Source organism: Macrosteles quadrilineatus, unplaced genomic scaffold (assembly GCF_028750875.1).
Source record: "Macrosteles quadrilineatus isolate MER2022 unplaced genomic scaffold, UCM_ALF_1.0 Scaffold_4__1_contigs__length_99947679, whole genome shotgun sequence".
Classification (NCBI taxonomy): Eukaryota; Metazoa; Arthropoda; class Insecta; order Hemiptera; family Cicadellidae; genus Macrosteles; species Macrosteles quadrilineatus.
Genome location: NW_026542597.1, coordinates 20,466,252 through 20,487,598, shown reverse-complemented (window position 1 = coordinate 20,487,598; position 21,347 = coordinate 20,466,252). Strand labels below are relative to the sequence as shown.

Below are 21,347 nucleotides of genomic sequence, written 5' to 3'. Positions count from 1 at the left end.
TTACAATTGAACACTACTAGTTAAATAAAAAATTGAATTACTCTTTTAGTAAATACACTTAATGATTTATTTTATTGCCTATATATGTCGTTCGTATTAAATTGATGAGATTAATAAATAATTATATTAAGCAGTTGAGGCTAGTCTTTGTTTAGATTAAGGTTATATGCAACTTCGTGGTACGAAGCTCTTATTTAGTGTAGGTTCAAATTCTAAAAGGAAAACAGATTATGTACCACTTGTATGTAGTGAATACCCCCCCCCCCCCCCCACCCCACAATAAAAAACAAACACAAAATTAACTTGATTTCCTTTATATTGTTTAAGGCTACAAAATAAGTTTTGGATGTGAAATACTAAAACTACATTAGGTTAAAGTAGGTAAGTTGGATAAATGTTAAACACAATATAATACCGCTGATATTTGTTGCAGTTTAAATATAAGCAACTTTGTGTTGAGTCTACTGAGGTCGAGCTTTGCCCTGATTGGTCCAAATCCCTCCACCAATCACGTGGTATTAACTCAACGAGATTTAACCTCACATTTGTCATTTAATTCTGAGAAAATACGTGATCAACGGTATGGAAAACCGCTAAATACATTGTTAGCTTTTTAAAGTGCTGTTATTAAAGATATAGAATCGTTTTATGGATCAATAAGGGACTGAAATAGTATATTTTCCGATACATTTGAACCTTAATTGTATAACACATTTATATAGAGTTACATAACAACAATTTCAAATAAGTTTACTAAAAGAATGATTGAAACTAAAGTTATTTAGAGTGTATGCATTGTTTTCATTTAGTAACAAAATTAGATTTTTTTGGAATAGTGTTCCAAAACATAACGGTGATGTAATAATAAATGCAAAACTTGTAAGTACGTTTAAATATGGTAACATTGTTTTGAATTCAATTATTTGAATGTTAATCAATAAAGGATCGTGGTGAAAATATCTTACCAGTGAAGTTTACATATGCACAAAATGGTACTACTACTTTTATAAACCTATTTTGTAATTTGGTCTTTTTGCTGATGCTTAACCAAAATAAAATAACCCGGGTACGAGCTGGAATTTGGCAAAATTATTGCAATTTTTAGGTTATACTTTGAGTGTAATGCACTCAAAATGTTAGTTCATATAGTTAGTAAATATTTAAGACTATTTTACTACAATAAAGGCTGTTTCCTGTTTAGTTTAGCAAAGTCTAAAAGAGCATTTAAAAATTAATGTTAAGCTTGTAAAAATAAACTTTACGGGTTCTTATAGTTTTAATATTTAGGTTTTATATTTAGTATGATCTAGGGACGACCATCTTTTACATTAGAGGTGATAAGGAGTAGACACGTCATAGCCTTCACTCTAGGTTTATTTAAGATTTTGGTCCTAGGACGCTAGGTACGAGCCCAGGTTTGTCTTTCACATTACTTCAGGCTAGACCCGCTAGACCTAGGGGTTGCGGCATCATCACTTAGATAACCATTGATGATTAGTCGGGATTTGAACCCGGGACCTTAGGGAACGAAGTCCCGCGCCCTGCCACTACACTCCCCAGGTTTATTGAAGATTGGAAACACTTAAATGTACTTAATCTATGTTTGTGTACTAGTCTCGTCATGTTTCATGCTCTTTTTACCTAAAGGTGGGCTCAGATTAAAGATCCATAATCTTCGATTAAACTTTTATTTTTGACCAATCCTGATAAAAAAAATGTCGAAAATAATCTTTTAACTTAATTATGGTCCCTTGGACATGATGTTTTATCAATACATTTCCAGTCATAAATACAGATGTATTTTTAGAGACCTTGCTTATTTTCAACAAAATTAAATAGTAAATATTTTCTTTTTCCTTTTGAATTTTCGGTAAAAGTGAAACCCGGCAGAAAATGATTGGCGCTAACCGGAAGTGTGTAATCTTGTAGTTACGGTCCCCAGCCGCAACGCAGCGCTGTAGTCGCCAATATCTCGTCCAGGAAATGATGGTACGGAATATAAAAATACCTTGGAAATCTGTGCTGACCACTACCCTAAAATTGAAAAATAAAAATTAGTTATTAATTATGTACATGAAATTAAAATAATACCCCTGTCGCAGCAAACCTGATTACTAAGCGATTTTCATTTGCCTGATCGGATATCCACTGAAATATATCAATATATTTGTCAAATTGTATCCAAATATATAAAAACAAACAAAAAAACAACAACAGTTTACCCATTCTTAAATTTAATTGATATAGTTAATTAATTTAAATTAAAAATTGTAATTTTAGATTTTATTTAATTAGTATAGTTTTCTTATACTTTTCTCTGTACCCATTAGACGCACCTACAACGACGCTTCATATACCGGTACTGAATTTTTTTTTTTTACATTTTACTTCGAAAGTTTATATTTTGAGACTAAAAATAGTTAAACCTAATTTTTACTCCACAAAACCCCGTTCTCATAGTCCAATCATGCTGGCATGTAGGTTTACACTTTTGTACACAACTACATCAAAATCGGAACTCGAGTAACAAATTGATATGTTCATTTAATTTATCTTTGAGGATACTTGCCATTATCAATGAAGTTTAATTTAAAAAAACCCGGGTTTTAATTTGCAAAAAGAACAATATATGTATCTGGGGACAAGCTTTCCATTGGTATTCTTTTATATGTTCTTAAATTATCCATGTGTTGCCACATACATGGGAATATTTACTTATTCTCTTGTCTCTGGCGTATCTTTATCTATGAAATGGTATACTGTTGGAGTATTAAGCTGTTTATAAGTTTTTACAAATAATTATCTTCACATTATCCATTTTCGTTGTCATGCCTGTAACCAATATGGCAAGCCAAAGATGTGATTAAAAACAATTGAAATATTAAATTAATTTAACTTTTTATACAAACTACCATATTATAAGCATTAACATTACAATATCGTCACAATCATAAACATCCTACGGCATAATTTTTACTCAACAACTGTATTACATCAATTTGAGAAAAAATAATTTTGCAGCAAAAAATACGTATAATTAAACAATCGGAGATTCCACTGTTTCCAAGTAAATCAACAGACCTGAACATACAACGCTACGTCATGTGAGCTGGCGCGATGCCCAGGCTAAACTTAGCTTCTGTCTCGACTCCCTGCTCTCTAGTCGCTAAACCGCCGACTTCCACGGGCCGTCAGTCATCATGGTGCGGGCCTGGGTGCTCGCCCTCGCCTTGCTGGCCCTAGGGCTCGCCGTCGTGGCCAAGCAACGAGGGAACTCCCACCGAAGGGACTTCTTCAACTTCACAATCGGTAAGTACCTCAAGTGTATTTTTCCAGGACACTGGTATTTCAAAGGTTTTGTTTGGATGGTTTGAGAGTAAGTAGTTTTGGTTTGGGAAGCCACACATGTATGCTAAGGCAGATGTGTGGATTTATACATTTATATTTCTCCGTATGAAGTACATATTGATTACAAAACACATCAACATGATACTTACGTACTTACAAAAATACTACAATAGCACACCTGGCATTGTTTACATTTCTCATTGCTATCAAATTTGACATGGACACTTGTAAAAAAGTTCAAAGTTCATGTTAGTTTTTCCAAGTAGGTTTATTTTTCTACTGGAAACAACAAAAAAGAGAAACTGTGTTACGTTTGGTAAGTGTTGACCATGATGATTTTTACTGAGACTTCATTCTTCAATGGGCCAAATAAGTCATTCGCAAATAACTTACAAGTGCAAAGCACTTGTAAAACTTATTTTTCTGTACTGTATTGGCAAAGAAAATAGCCCTAATTATCCAAAATATGAAGAGTAAGAGCTATGGGCATTAATTGTACAGTTATGGACAAAATAAGTGGACATAGCTATCACAGAATTCACTAGTGTGTCTATTTTCTGTTGATTAATTGATTCGCGTATATAAATTAAACAATTTTATCGTACAAGCTGATCGCATTACTTTTGCATGGTCGAGAAGTTAGTGATCAATTCAATATTCTTATGACCATATAACTATAAAAGTCTTATTTTCCATTCTGATTATTTAACTAAATAATTTATAGTTGGAACAACGTAACATTGCATTTAGATATTGTCGAAATATTTGTTTACCTAAGCTACAAAAAAACAATTTGATAGCGTATTATAACCAATTTCATGGATTATCCAAACACCCTAATAGATTTAGCACCCTTTTTAGCTCAGCTTAAGACAATTTTAAGGTTAATTAAATCCGGTTAATGTAAAGAGCGTATTATTTGTTGTATTTGATAGTTATTATAACAAATTTTGAAGCTAAGTAGACTATTGACCGAACAAAGCGATCTAAGTGTGAGTAACTGCCTGCCCTTTGGTGTTATTAAGCTCTGGAAAGCGTTGTGTGAATAATTCATTGAAAAAGCCACTACTTAGACACACAAATTATATTTACAAGTTACAAGAGAATCTTAAAACCTTCCCTACAATCTAAAACCCCATTTTGTCCACATTGTGACCTCTATCACCAACATGAAACACATAAAATACCCCCACCACATCAAACCTTCAGAGTACAGACTGAACGAATTTCAATTTGTCTAAACGGATTTTTACTAAAATATTTCCATATAAGACATACGTTATTTAGTTCACATTTAAATAACATTAGATATAATGAGTGCTTAGATTTTTCACTGCGGGGAAGGAAAAAAGTGTTTTTCTTTTACCAAATGATAATAGTATACAATTAAATAAATAAATTTAATCAACATACATCCATAAGCAAGTAAAGATTTCTTTTTATCTATAAGAATAACATGGGAAATGTACCAACACAACATTTAATTGTGCAACAACACAACCAAAATTATTTGTTTTTAAGCGGGAATAAAAATTGATGATTTCCATATTTTAAGAGAAAAAAATAGGAAAATTCCAATTGTTTTAAAACTTCAAACACCCCAAAATACTTCATTCCCATGACCCGATCCTGCTGGTTCGCGAACTCATTCAAGTTTATCCCGCCCTACACCTTTAAGCCAAATTTCATCAATCGGGCCAAAATTACTCAAGCTATCGCGTTCACGGACACACATATATAAACATTTGAATAACCTTTTTGGGCTCTGGGGACACAAAAATTAAAAAGTAAATCGGTCTGAGGTCTAGCTGTTGCCGTACCACCTAACAGTATCAGCTACACAGGGAAATTCGCTTAGAGTCTTTAAATTTCACATCGGTGCAGACATTGTAACTGTTTTTATCATTGTAGCTTCAAACTGTGATCATAATCCGTTGTTAAGTACGAAAGTACAAGTAAAACTAAACGTGTTTGTGTTTGATTTTATGTTTGAGATTGATGTTACTTTTACAACATAACATGTTCATCACTGTTATTTTTTAGTGTTCGTGGAAATTTTACAGCAGAAAAAGTTCACCAATAAGTTTGTTTATTATTTACCCTTTTGAGTCAATGATTATGATGTACAAGCGGTACGGACACTGTAACATTGTGTGTTTTTATATTTTTGTATTTTAGTTTCAAACAATTATCTTTGTCTATCGTTGATGCTATTTTACAACATACCACGTTAACATCATAACATTATTTCATGAACATTTTACAGCAGGAAAAGACCGCGAATCAGTTTGTTTACAGAAGTGTTCAAGAGCGACTCAATTTCTATTTTTATGTAGTGGACTCGACTCCCTGATTACGTACGCAAACAGACCAATATTTTGGTTACGTCCGCCCCACTTCCCATTCCCGCCGTTTTAAATTAGATGTCCCGTTCTTATTGGAATCTGTATTGTATTTTAAGGATGATCATTTCATTAATTTGTTTTACATTTGCAATTTTTACGTCTTTTTTCTATTTTGGAATACAGAATAATGTTAAAACTACTTTAACTTAAAACAAATAAAAAATGACAGTTAAAAAAACAAAAAAAAAACTATTTTGTTTTTTATTATAAATAATGTATTAGAAATTCATGGAATATTTTTTTGTTCTTAAATCTTCTACTACATTAATTTTCTGAAAAGAAAGTTCGATATTTTAACTTAAGTGGAAGATTCTTGATAGTAAGCAATACCTTTGTCTAAATGGCATCATGCAAAAATGTTTAACTTGTATTGTTTAGTTTAGGTTATTCTGAAATAGTAGTGTTTATTATAATAAGTTTAGGTTCCAATTTTGGTTTTAAGGGAGAAGATTCAAAACTATGTAACCTTTGAACTCCAAAAATATGTATCTTGTGTAACTTTAAACTCACTAACGAGTTCATCTTTTCCTTAAAAAAAAAAAAAAAAAAAAAAACTTAATAATGTTTGTAACTCCAAAACTCTACATACCTTCTTTAACTCCTAAAAAATATAAAAATACTAACCCTGACGATTTCATTTAAAGGACTATTTTTTGTACTCACAACACAAACAGAAACAACTATAATCTAAGTAAAAACACAACAAACATAATACATAGATTCATTTTACTGGTAATCTAGAAACTGGCGTTGTATCCTTAGTATAAATTTGCTTTTTGATGTTAGGTTTCAGTATAGGGAACCAATCAACAGATTAAGTGGGTATTACAACTACTTACGACGACCCTTTGGTGGGATTTGCCTTGCCTGTAGGAATTACACGATATTATTATGAGAAGTACTCTCAAATTATTCCTAAGCAGTGTAAGTGAGTTGAAGATGAAACGTATTTAACCTCTCCCTAGAAACAACATTTATTTATTGGAAATTATAGGTTTTATTCTTCTTGTCAAACATATTTTAGCAAGTACTGTATTCATATTTGTTTACCAAGAATATAATGGTTGAATTATCTAAGTAACGACTGCGAAAGAGATGTAACAGAGAACTTCTTTATTATAAGTACCTAGTATACTTCGTTCACAATATTTAGGTGGTTTTATGGAAAGAAATCTATCCCCTCCTCCTCATCTTTAAAATAATAGCTCAACAGCTGATTAAGCTACATAAATTAAATACAAAAAAATGGAGGGGAAACTTCCCTCAAACCACCTCAATATTGTGAACGAAGTATAGCAGCGTATCTTGAAGAGTTTTTACAGATATTGATTGGTAACAGAGAAAATTCAAAAACTTGTATATATAAAATTTCCATGTTCTTTTTTATGAAGAATAAGTAAACTGTTGTAGTTTGCTTGTTTATGGATACATTTTGATCAAACTTGGAAAATAAATTAATTTTATACTATGGTATTAATATTTTACAAAAACATACACATTATAACCCTCACTGTAGCAGCAAACCTAACTCGTCAAACCTAATATAATTTAAATAGGCAATAAATCTGACGTGTTTGGAAAAATTTTACAAATCAAGTAAATGGGAATTTGCTCAGTCTGCAGGTTTGCTGCGGCAGTGGTATTGTTTGTGGTTGACAGTTAGTTCATAACAATATCGAAGCTGTCACTCCAGCTAGGAGACATCATAGATCATAAATAGATAGATAGTTCCATAGATTATCATACAGGCTTAGATCCTGTCTTGGTCAGATCTGGCAAGCAGCTCATGAGGAGTTTCTCTATTGACAGCTTGGGAAAATGTGAAGAAAATGCCCCTGCCACAGCAAACCTTCTGACTAAACGAATTCACATTTGTTGATAATGAAGATAAAAGGACTTTCAGGAAATTCATCACTAGTCAATTTTCTTCTTCTAACTTAACCTTAAACTGGGTGGATGTCAACCAAAATCTTCTTAAAACGTTGATTTTCGTAAAAAAATATAAAGAAAATGCCCCTGCAGCAGCAAGCCTGCTGACTAATTATAATTTGCTTGATCAGATTTCCCCTTAAATATTCCAATGTAAGATATTTTATATTTATTCCCTATTCAAATATAATTAGTAGTGAGTACTGAGGTTTGCTGCTACAGGGAATGTTATTAAGTATGTTTTTTTATTTAAATCAGTATGTCAGAACTATTGTTAAATGTAGCTTTGTATGAAATAAATACATTTACCAAAATGTGATCAAAATTAAAAATATATCCATAAACAAGTAAACCACAACAGATTACTTATTTTCCATGATATTGACATTATACATTTACTTTAACATTTATAGTTTTGCAATAGTGTTTTTGTTATTTCTCCTTAACCTTTAGTATGTACAAACACTCTTCGAAATATGAAATTGTTGTATTAATAACTCATAAGCTGATCATAACGGTTTGGAAAGAAACTGCAACATTTTATAGGTATTTACGAGGTCAAAAGTGAGTAAAAAAACATAACCTATTTTTAACCCATAAAACCCTGGTTCCATATTATGATCATGCTGTTTTGCGAACTCCTCCAATAAAGAGATCCACCACACAAATTTTAACCGAATTTTGATAAAAATCTGAGTTATCTTGCTAACGTCACATATTAATGCATTTTTTAATGTGAATTCGAAGTATGATATTTTTGGCCTCTGGAGATATCAGAACGAAAAAGTAAACTAGTCCCGGGGCTAGCTCTTATCGTAAGACCTACTGTAATAGCTTATTACCGATATGGGAAATTCGCTAAAACGAAGTTAACAAATTATGTTAAACACATTAGAGCTGTGCAACATTGCTACTTCATCTGTTGATGTGGAACGCCATAATAGGGGGGTGGGGACTTATTAACCCTACTTTAACCCTCTTTACATTCATAGCTCTGGATTATAACGGGATGACAACACTTTGCAACTGATGATTGTAGGGGTGTGAGCAGCAGCTTGTGTTGTCATCATTTGGTGGTTTTGCATCAGTTTCTTATCAAATATGATTCATAGATATTCTATAAATTTATTAACTCATAGAACCATAGTTTATTTGATTTGTAAAATGTATACAGCATTTCTTGTTATTTTTTTATACAGTTGGTATTTACAATGTTTTTTCTGTTGTAAAGGGGCAATTTCTGGCCTAGTTTCTACCCTACATGTCATCATCCTTTTGTTGTACATCATCATTAGGCCTAATTGATATCCTTTATTAGTAGTTTGGTGATTGGAATAAAATATTACAGGAAAGAAAATTACAATTCATTATTGAAAACAAAATACAAATATAAGTTAGTCAAAGACAATATATTTTCTAATTTTTATGCAAGGTCCCAACAAATTATAATTCCACATAATACAGAAATATGGATTCGTTCAGCCGAGAAAAAAAAGTATGTGGGGTGTCCCAAGAAATTATTTAACATGCAATATTATCGTAGTCTCTTAAAACTTTGAGTTTAATATGAGCATAAAATTTGACAAGGTTTTATTAAAAGACAAATGCTGTCATGATACACTATTTTTGTTTAGTAAAGACTGTAAACTCTTTAGTTTTGTACTTATGTTGCCAAATATTAACTATTTTTTACCTTCTACCTTTATAAGTTTAATATTAAATATTTTATACTATGGAATATTTAAATTTAATGCATTGTTTGTATTGCTTAAATAATCAGCTTCAAAACTGTAAAATAATTTCCTGTATTCAAATATTTGTTTCACATTTAACATGAAAAATACTATCTACTAATATGTTTAAAAAAATAACGAAAAAACATAAAATAATACCTTTGTCAATGACAATACTCATGGAATAATAGAAAGTACATGAAAACTGTGTAATCTGTCATAAAGATTTATTTGGCTTGTCAGAAATATTACACTTCGCCAGTCGGTTTGTATTGTGATTGAACAAACACATGAAAACCTCTCTGACTGGTGTTTAAACAGCTGATAAAATACTGAAACACAACTAAACCTGAACTTGTCTCTGTTATATCAACTCTGGACAAGCTTTGATTGTTTGTAATTTGTTAGCTATGTTTTAGGTGTTTATACAGTGTGTAAATTAAGTCTTGAAACAAATCTGTATTTTTAAAAACCGAAATAGATAGAAATATTCTGTTTGTAGCATTGATTCTTAACAAAGGCTCCACAGTTTTTACACCAAACAAATTGTTTAACCCCCCCTAACAGGGTAGGAGCTAGGGGATGACTTTTTTTCAAATAACAACCCCTATTGAGTGACCCCTCATTTTGTAGGGCTTGTCAAAAGAAACACAATGACGCAGAGGTGAATATCTCACCCCTAGCAAAAATGGTGGGTATTCCAAAATGGGTGCTTTATTTTGGAATACCCGCCATTTAAGCGATGAAATATCTACCTCGGATTTGCTTAGTTGTATTTCTTTTGACAAACCTTTCAAAACGAGTTGTTATTAAAAAAATAAATCACCCTCGCCCCTACCCTGTTAAAAATCAATTCCACAAACAGAATATTTCTACCTATTTGGGCCAAAAAAACTACAGATTTGTTACCATATTTGTGAAATTGGTGCGTTTTCACATACAGCAAATCAAATTTTTGAATACCTGCCATTTTGGCTAGAGGTGAGATATCTACCACGGGTTTGCGTCATTGTGTTTCTTTTGACAAATCCTTCAAAATAAGGGGTCACTCAATAGAGGTTGCCATTTGAAAAAATTAAGTCACCCCCTACCTCCTACCCTGTTAGGGGGGTTAAAAAATATTTTTGATGTAAAACATTACGGAACCTTTGTAAAAAATCAACACCACAAACAGAATATTTCTATCTATTTCAGTTTAAAAAATACTGATTTGTTTGAAGACTTAATTTACACACTGTATAGTCAATGCTGAACTCACAATGTTACAATAACTCTTACTCACTTCTCTAAATAAATATTTGTCTACGTGAATTCATTTAAGTGGCTGTATACATTTCTGGGATTCGTTCAAACTTTGCCAACTTTGGTTTTGTTATTATCTAACTATCCAAATACTTATCATAGTTGTAGTTAATAAATAAAGAATATTATATACAAGTTTTTTCCAAATAAATCACACACACAGAAACAAACTTGTGCAGACGGTTTTGTCTAATTATAGTTTAGACTCATGATTAAATAAATATTATATTGTAAGAAATTGTCTAATTGTTTATTGGGAGACATTATTTAAGATAGGTTATGTTAATGAAAAAGTAATATAATCTGAATTACATATTGAGGTATTATTTTACATGAGAAACAAAATAAAAATATAATTATGATATTTGTTAATTTTATATACGTACTGTATATATTTTGTATCTGGTATTTGTATGGAGGTATTTTACCTTTATTGCATCAAATTAATTTAAAGTTTTTAGGTGTGAATTCTAGTACATCGTAAGGTTGAGTACTTGGTTGAAATATATATTTTTTTAACTTGTTCATTTACAACTATTTAAAATTATATTTAAATCAATTGATAAAATATCTCTCCCAACACATGAAGAATTGCATGTTTCACAAAGGGAATAATTTGATGTCCTAGAAGAATAAATCTAACATTTCTTTTGTCCTATAACACTGATTATAGAAACCAGAAACATACAAGAGTTGATCAAAGCTGTTGTCAATGTTCAATACTCAATAGTTAGAAACAATGCCAATTTCTAGTCAAACTTGATAAAGTAGTCTGTCTGATACTACTTTGTCTTTTGTATCCATGAAACCAAGCATTTCTCAACTTAAAACAGTCTATAGGACTACTCCATGAGAAAGGATTTGCTAAAAAACTATAATGGATTTACAAAAAAATTAAAACTTTTTAAATGTTTTAAATGTTGACCTAAGATAAAAAATATGATTCTAGTTTCTGTGAAAGAGTTTAAAAATCATCAAACGAAAAAGTGTTAAATAATTAAAATATGTACACCCAATCAAATACTCTCCTGTTTATTGAAATTATAAATACAAATTAAATAAAATCATCACATTTTCAAAGAAAAATATTACAAAACTAATTGACTCCTACAATACAACATTTATTCTTTTATTGCAATCGCTTAAGTTCACATTTTAATGTTCATCTGTATTCTACAGCACAAATGTAACTTGCAATGTGTCCTACATTTTCATAGTAACTGCGTTTTGGGTCACTAAGCATAACCAGAACCCATTGCACCAGACATCAAAGCAGGTGGGATGAATTTAAAGTTTGTGGTTTTGTCAAAACATTCATTACCATGTGGGTGGGATAAACATTAGTTCGCCCACAAACCTCATCGGGAAATATAAACTAAATTATTTAACTATTCGGTTTGGTTTTGGTTAAAATATATTGTTCTACATGATTGTGAAGCTATTTAAGATTAGGTTTTCAATGTGGAAACTGATAATTATAACTGGTTATTTTATATAACAGTTTAGTTTGTAACACAGTATGTTAGTGCATTACATTGTTCACTTTGTGAAGTATTGTATTTGTAATCCAGTTTGTTTGTACTTTAGTTTTAAATTGTTTTTGATTATTATAAAAAATAATATATAATTGTTTGGTTCACACATTTAGTACCTAGGCCCTACTCTAAGGGTAAAGAGGAGGAGATAGATTTCTTCCCCTAAAACCACCTAAATCTTTGTAAACGGAGCACAGTACGGTTGTTGTGTGCATTTTGATTTATTTAGTTAATACATATAGACAATTCTGATCAAAAAACTGATCAAATTGTAAAAAGCCATTTCCTACGCGGAAACGAATAAAGTGGAAATGAGCTATTTTGTGTACTGTGTACACACGGCTATGTGATCATTTCCATGCAATGGTAGGAAAATAATATTATTGTTGCTCTTCGAAATCTTTTTTTGCATCAAAATAACTTAACTTTATGATGTTTCAGTGGGGCTTTTCCACCCTGAGCAGAATCAGCAGGAGTTTGCGTTCCACAGCGCCATCGAGGCAGTCAACATGGACAGTAGAGTAATTCCCCACACAACTCTTGTGCCACGAGTCGAGTATTTTTCACACTTTGATAGCTTCAACACCAGCAAACGAGGTAAGCTTTATGCTGTAACTTTGGCTATTAAAAGAATCAGATGTACCATTTCCATAAGATTGTAAAATAGGCTAGGGTGTGTTCATTTGCATTCATCTGTTCCATAAGGGGGGCTAGGATACTGGAGGGTAAGGAATAACCCCAAGTAAAAATGGGGGAATTTGGAGGTCCTCCCACGGAGGTGCTTGAATTATGGTTGAGATGCTACGGATATGCTAAAAGTACAAAAAGATTGATTAAAAAATTTTGCTTTGTGTTTTTTGAAACATACATCAAATATACTCCCATAGTAGATTTCTCATCCTTATGGATCAGGTGAAGACAATTTTATTGTAAGTTCCGTCTGAGCACTGTAGGGGTTGTGTTTTGTTTACAATTAGTTTCTTGTTATTTTAGTCATTTAAAATCTTGTTTAGCCAAACAAAAGGATTTAAGCACAAACAATATCTCGCCCCCTAGTTATAACCAAATGGTAAAGCCGGGTTTTCCTAGGCGCGTAGTCGGCCAGCGGAGAGAGGAACGCGGAGAGCGGACTCAGCTGGTCTTAGGTAATTTAATGTTACTGTTTTCCTAGCAGCGGAGCGGAATGCCATGTTAATTTCAATTCCGCTCTCCGTTGTCCGCTCTCCGCTGGCCGACTCCGCGTCTAGGAAAACCCAGCTTAAAGCACAAATCATTAAATTTACCCTAAAATAATTTTTTTTAATCGTATACACTAGCGATCAGTGTCATCAACATGAACTAGACACGGAAAATATCAAATAAGCTACACAATTTACAATGGGATGAGAAGTCCACTAGTGTTGGTTAGTCTATGTTAAGACCCACTAATTTTTATCCATAATTTAAAAAATCTATAAACATTTGGTGTAGGATCTTATGGGGGGTGGGGCTCGGTCCCCCTCCTTCTTGCCAATTTTTATGGTTGCCCATGAGTACCTATGTTAAATCTATGGTTGTAGTTAGTTTTAGAACAAAAATTAAAATAGTCGAATAGAACCACCAACAGATTGTGCTTATATAAATTTCAGGGTACACCGAACTTTTTAATCACACCGAACTGACAAGACAATTCAATGTAAATTACAGTGTCTGTTGCATTTATATGCAATCACTCTAGTGGGGCCTGGGGTTAATGGGGTAGAAATTGGTGTTTCCCACTGTTATAAAATTAACATTTTTGCAGTTTCTTTCAAAACAATTTTTTAAGAGTTCAAAAGCAAATGATTTTCATATATTTATATATTTAAGAGTTTTTGTTCTTGTGATGGTTGTGAGGAAAACTAAAGTCGTTTATGAATATTTTAATATAATTTGGCAATTTAATTTTTTCTAAGGTTATATAGCATTGCAATAAAAACACCTTTTGGCACCTTCCCTGTAGCAGCAAATCTATGTACTCATAAAAAATAATATTGTTTAATATTAGGGAATAAATCTGATATTTTAAATAAATAGTGAATATACAGTATATACTTTTATTATTTATATATAATTTGAAAATTTATATATTATGTTATTATCTATATATAATTATTAGGAAAATGAAAATTCGAGCTTAGTCAACAGGTTTGCTACAGAGGGGGTACCAAGTTATATAATGCAAATTTCAAATTGAAAAAGTGTATCCAACTACTAAATAGGGACCTAATACGTAGAAACTCACACTTATAAACTTTTTTATCGCTGGGAATGGGAATTATCACATTGCATTTTAAATAAATATGTAAATTGGCAATACATTAATAAATATTTCCAAATTTTCAATTCTAAATGGAAATAGGCTACTTGTCAGTTGATATAATGCTGTTTAATTAAACAAGAAATAGCAATTAGTCTTAGAAACGCAGTAAGAGGTAAATAAAAGATGCCGTAAAGACATATAAATAAACTTTAATTGCTCGTTTTAACCATTTAAAATATCAAATGATTCCCTTGAAAGCAGTTGTTCTATTTAGTAAAACAAGAAACACAGGCTTTTGTGCAATGTATTTTGGTATGTTGTCTAAAACAAAAGGTTGTAGGTTAGTTTACTGTTAAATATTACACAGATTAAAAATTAAATTTTGTATGCTGGATGAATATTAATTTGTGTGGTTAGTAAAAACTATCTATGTCATTACAATTACACTAGAAGTCCATTTACCACTCTCAAAAGTCATAATTATCAATTGTGAGTTTTTACGTTTTGAATAGTTAGTGTGTAAAAATACTATTGTTTTGTACAACTTTAAAAGTCTAATCCAAACATATTTAAATGTCTTAAAATACAAAATGGAAACATTTAAACCCAATAAGATGTAAAGAAAATTAAATAAAAATTGAGTAAACACTTTTTTCTCCAGAATTGTATTTGATAAATAAACAGTTTATTCCCTTAAGTATAATGTATAAATATACTTACTTGTATGTTTTACAGAGTAAAAGTTACATTTTAATTCTCAAAACACAGGACAAACTAAGTTTGAACCCAATTTACATTCATCCTTGAAAATCAAAAATTCATCCCACAACAACAAAAAAAGTTCTAAAAAATTAAGTACAAACTGAACTCTCCAGAGTTGCACTTGACGGAGGGAACTTCTCTCCTGTCATATCAGTGAGAAGTACCAAGTACAAAGTCCCAGACATGCCTGCACGGAGCGCTTAAGTGTCAAACTCCTCCAAATACTTGTCTAACTGACGGCACTTTACAGCCTAAGTTATGTGATAACAAGGAGTTGAGTAAACACTACTAACTTTCAGGTAGCGATGAAATCCATGAGTGAAATAAAACAAGTTTTGCTTTATGTGTGCTTTTAGATTTTACTATGTATGTTGACTTTAGGGATGTCCAGAAATGTATTGATTGTCATAGTTCTAAACTATTGCTAAAACACTAATTTTTAATTACCTGAAAACACAAAAAATATGTCAAATAACACTTAATAATATATTTACACTTATACTGTTTACTCACAAGACAGTAAATAAGTATAAAAGATCATAAGTGGTGATTAATTTAGATTGGAATTAAAACCAATCACCACTTACTATCTTTTATATGTATTTACCGTCTTGTGAGTCAACAGTATAAGTGTAAATATATTATTATAAGTGTTATTTGAGGTATTGTTTGTGCTTTCAGATAATTTAATAATACTTACGATGCTGATCAAGAAGTTATTTAATTTTAATAGTAAAAAATATATTTTACTAAATGTCAAAACAGTTATTAAATAAGATTTATTTATTAGCAAGGAAAAATAAGAACCAATATGTGTAAGTCACAAGAAGATTTTTGTGTGTGTTTCTACACCATTTAACCTAAATTCTACCACTTTTTGTTAGGGAATGGTCCAAACACTGGTCTTTTTACTTTATAGCCTTGTTATTAAATAACTATATATGGTGTCAGGGTCCACAAGTACCCCTGTTTAGAATTAAACCAGTAAATATATGATTTAAAAGCGTTGTAACCTCTCAGAGTTCAGACAATATAATATGTAATGAAGTCTGAACTTAACAAAAAAATGTCTTAAAGCTAAGTGGTACAGTTTACTTTTGTTTCTATAATCTAATACCAAGGGTTTGTAAATGTCTTGTACTGTAATGTTAGAGAACCACATATTCTTATATATTTTGTGATTACAACAGCGGCATTTTAAAATGACAGAATCGCAATTAAACGCTTTTGAAGAAAGCGGCTCTTTAAAATATTGGCAGATAACTCAACTTATATTTTTAGATCCTTTTGTGTTGTAATTTCAAGTGTTATAAGACGTTTATTTTATTTACTTTCCTTTTGTGTTGTGAGGAATGTACAGACAAATTAGTATTTGGTGTTTTTCTGTCCCAGTGTGCAGCCTGCTGGAGGAAGGGGTCGGAGCGATCTTTGGTCCTCAGTCTGTTGGCACCACTGGTATAGTCAGGTCTATCTGTGACAATATGGAGATCCCTCACATTGACTTACGGTGGGACATATCTAACAAACCTGCTGGCTGCGTCATCAATCTCTACCCTGACTCCAAGCTGTTGGCGATGGTAAGTACCCATGTGAACATTTTTCAATACATGAAAGATGCAAATAATTTGTGTAAGAGAATACATAATGTTTCTCTCAATGAAGAATTATTCCTTTAGATCATACACAGTTTGTTTGGATTTTTCTTTATTTTACTGACGATCAGCCTCAAAAAATAAAAAGGCATGGATTGTGCAATTAACGAATATCAAACAGCTTTCAAGGTGAGCTGACAGTACATATTAAAAAAATGAATAATGGAGGTAGATTCCAGTCCTATACCTGAAACTTGCCACAACTGTGCTTGGTTTTCGTTGACCATCGTAGATAGTTTAGTAAACAGTTAGATTTGATCAATGGCCGAGAAGAAGTCTAAGGCGTAGCAGGCTAAATTCCCCAGCAAGTATACAGCAATGTAGATCAAGAGTTCAAATATTTTTCAGTCAAGTCTGGTGTGCAAGAGTGCAACTCCATAAGAAATTCTGCTCTCCGTAGCAGACTGTGGTGGAAGAGGTCCATCTAAAATAGAAGGTGGACGTGGGTGGTAGTTTATGGGATGGGTGAACGCTTTAATTGTACCTCAAATTAGCATTTTGCTTATCCTGTATGGGTGTTCACCAACAGACTTTTTCAATCATTTAGAATTTTGAGTTCATGAGATTAGGAATAACATTATAAAACGATCCTTATCAAATTACTAAAATAGTCCATGGGGTTGACAGAATTAAATAATTTAGTACTAAATACAGATACGATTTTTACTGAGCAATTTTGTAAAGGCTTTGATCAACGCTATTCAAGACATGGACTGGAAGTCTTACACGATTCTCTACGAGGACTACGACAGTCTTATTCGACTTCAGGAAGTTTTTAAAGCTCACGAAGGTCTTTCTCACTTGGAGGGATATCCTCCATTCACAGTCAGACCACTACCGACAGAGGATGATGATTACAGGTAGGGTAACTACAATTCTTCAACTGAGTGGATTCTAAAATTCCTTACAAAATTACCCATCAAGAAACTCAGATAAAGAAGGGCAGATAAACAAACAATGAAAAATCAAATCGTGTGTTAAACTGGCACTTTTACTACACCTTACTCTTTTGAACTTGTACCAACCTACTAACCTATATGTCTTCTATGAACATATTTTGAGGTTTGTAAGTACAGCCAAGAGATGAAATCCTATTCCTAGTTCCGACTCCAACCTGATACACCCTAAATCTGGCTGGTTGCTCCAAACATTCAGGTGTTCAGGTGTTGATATGTAGGTTTTTTATTTGCAGCATAAGTTCCTAAACTATGGTTCTATGTGTTGATTCATCAACACCACAGGAAGATATAAGAAATTTGTTTAAAATGCTTCAAACATATTAATCACATTTTCATCCTCATATGAACGAGGCCAAGGACCCTGGTCAATCACATTTGTGAACATCAATGGTCAGATGGGAGCTTCTTTAACATAATTAATGATTGTCCCAACGATTTTCCCTTTCATTGGGAGATAAAAATTGCATTTCCACCGCTGCAATTTTATGAAGTGATTAATCTTTTTCACGGTATTCGTGGTTAGAGTTTGCCTATACTAGTTTGAAAACATTAAGGGAAAAGCAATGGGTACACAGCTATCGTACTCAAGAAAAGAGTCCAAGGCAGTTGATAGCACACACAAATTTCACAGCCACAGTTAATTTGAAGCTTCCCCCATTCAAAAGAGCTTCTTCAGAACTTGAAGGAAGTAATATGGTGTGCTTAAAGTAGCTGTGGTGAAATTTTTGATAGCTACAAACTGCCTGGAACTCCTTTTTAAGGTTAGTTAGTTAATGTTTTCCTAACCCAAGTGCTCTTTTCATCCAAACATAATTTGTAGTTTTAAAACAGGTTTTCCTAATTACGCAAGTGAAATGTGAAACGCGGTGTGCGGAGTCTGTTGCTCCTCTTGTCTTAGTAAATTTAATGGCATGGTTTCCCTAGAAGCCATTGAAATCGCTTCTCCGCACTCTGCTCTCTACGTTCCACTCTTAGCTTCCGTGCCTGGAAAAACCCAGCTATATATTTAGGTAAAAAAGTGGGTTTGGATAGTGCAAACAGACTACTGTAGTTTGCCGACAACTAACCAACTCCTTAACCGACAGGAAAATGTTTTGATTCGTGTTTCCTCTCTAGTTACCTAAGGGTCTGTGGATGTTCTTTACATAAGTTTCTAGAGGTTTGCATGAGAATTAATTCAACTCATACAAAATGATTTTGCAGGCCTTTGCTCAAGGAAATCAAAACTGCTGGAGAGTCACACATAGTTTTGGATTGTCCTACAGAAAAAATCATGACAATTTTGACACAAGCCAATGAAGTGAAACTGATGGGAGAATACTTGAGCATTATCATAACTTCTCTGGTAAGATATGAGTCAAATACGTGAGCAGATACCAGTGTCTTTTTTAACGATTTTTGTAATGAAACAACCTAAATAACATAATAGTTTGCTAATGTCCTGAATTGGCCTGCTGCTAAAAAATCATTAATGAACTTTCAAATGTCTGCAAAATGCTACCTGGGTCCTGGATTAATCCTCACTCAAACTAGCAATGTTTGAAGTTGAAGGCAAGCACTATAGTCTCTTAATTGGATAGCCACCATTTGAGTTTCATATCCTTAATTGGAAATAAGAGATGACTAGCTGTTCAGTTTTCAACTTTAAGAGTATCATATTAGATGCAGCATAGAAGAACCTTATTTGACAATAACAATGATTATTTGCCTCACACTCTTCTGTTGAAAGGTTTTTATAAAGAACATATTATTTCTATAATTTGTTTGAAACATAAACTGTTTATTCAATATTACCTATACAGTATTTACTTACTTTCCCAGGATGCCCATACTATAGACTATGGAGACTTTAAGAACGATCGTACCAACATAACAGCTCTGAGGCTGATAGACCCGGTTTCTCCTGCTGTGTTGGCAACACTACATGATTGGGAGTATGAGGCGCACCGCAAACACCAGACTTTCAACTTTACCGCAACGGATCTTAAGGTAATGGAAACACTGAGAAACTCACATGGTACGTAGGCTACTTGTTAAGCTACCAAAATAAAAATCCAACCCTTCATTCATCCACAATGTTATCACCATCCATGTATTCAATTATTAATTATTCCATTATATCCAAATCCAATCTATAAAATTCTATATGAAAGCAAACAAGGTTTAAAATAGACATTTTCACTAACATTCACCCTGTGTCATTTACAAAGTAATCAAGTTCAAGATCAGAACCTGAAATAAAATAGTTTATGTCTCTGGATGTGGACTTGGAGACTTGTAACATGAGTTTTACAATGGCTAAGAAATAGAGCTACCACATCTTTTTTGTGGAATCTCTTAAAATTGAATCAACTATTCTTTAATAACACTCACACAATAATAACTTTTATTTACTTTTTTATCATAACAAAACTAGATATATAACATATGATTTTATAAAACAGGTAATAAGTAAATTGGATGATGTTGTAACTCCAACACACCCTCTCAACATCATGCCTAGTAAAGTCCTAGGTAAAAGAGTGATCTTTTAAACACTTGCCCTAGAAGTGGCTTTGTTAAAAGGTCCGCTTGATTATTTTCACTTGGACAGTATTCCAGAAATACTTCGTTCTTACTTATCATTTCTCGGACGTAATGTTTTCGAATATCTAAATGTTTTATTCTAGCACTTATCTTTTCATTTTCAATAAACTTGATACAGCTCTGATTGTCTTCAAATATTACTGTAGGATTTTCTTGGGGGAAGCCCATATCTTTCAACAATAGTCTTAACCACACTACTTCTTGAGTGGCTATGCTTGCGGCCATGAATTCAGCTTCTGTTGAAGAAAGAGTGACATTGGTCTGTTTTTTGCTAATCCAGTTTATAGTGCTGTTTCCTAACTTGTACATCATTCCGCTGATTGATTTTCTATCTGCTAAATCACCCCCCCAATCAGCATCTACATAGCATGACAATTTCAATTCTTTTTCCACCCCTAATTTTAATTTCTTGTCAATGGTACTTTTCAGATATCTTATTATTCGCTTTACAGCATTCCAATCACTTTGGGTGGGTTTTTCAACTCTTCTAGCTAGAATTCCAACAGCTGACAAAATATCCGGTCTTGATGTCACTGCAAGATAAAGAAGTGATCCTATTGCCTTCCTGTACATTTTGTTATCTGGCAGATCGAGACGTAGGAATTGGCTAACTCAGGAACTCGCTAACTCGGTCGTGTGTCGGAACTGGCTAACTCTGGAACTGGCTAACCGTCTCAGTCAGGAATTGGCTAACTCCGGAACCCGCTAACTCGATTTTGTCTCGCGGCGGAATTCGCTAACTCTGGAAGTCGCTAACCCGGCCGCGCCCACTGCACGGAGCGTTGCCAACCTTGTACGACAAAATAATCGTACAATGCATTACCTATTTCAAAATGTCAGTGTCAATGAAGATAC

The 21,347-nt window shown here is 32.6% G+C and overlaps 1 protein-coding gene across 2 annotated transcripts in view; it reads left to right on the top strand.

The window, feature by feature from the left end:
• The first annotated feature begins 3,180 nt into the window (after positions 1–3,180).
• The window catches only part of LOC128991326 (glutamate receptor ionotropic, kainate 2-like), a 39,851-nt gene continuing 21,684 nt past the window's right edge, over positions 3,181–21,347 (top strand). For both annotated transcript variants that reach the window (XM_054414130.1, XM_054414129.1), the window contains exons 1-6: positions 3,181–3,309; positions 12,694–12,849; positions 16,688–16,872; positions 17,632–17,807; positions 19,110–19,251; positions 19,728–19,895. In XM_054414130.1, the coding sequence (XP_054270105.1) occupies positions 3,201–3,309; positions 12,694–12,849; positions 16,688–16,872; positions 17,632–17,807; positions 19,110–19,251; positions 19,728–19,895 (936 nt within the window). In that variant the 5' untranslated portion in view covers positions 3,181–3,200. The remainder of the gene's footprint in view (positions 3,310–12,693; positions 12,850–16,687; positions 16,873–17,631; positions 17,808–19,109; positions 19,252–19,727; positions 19,896–21,347) is intronic.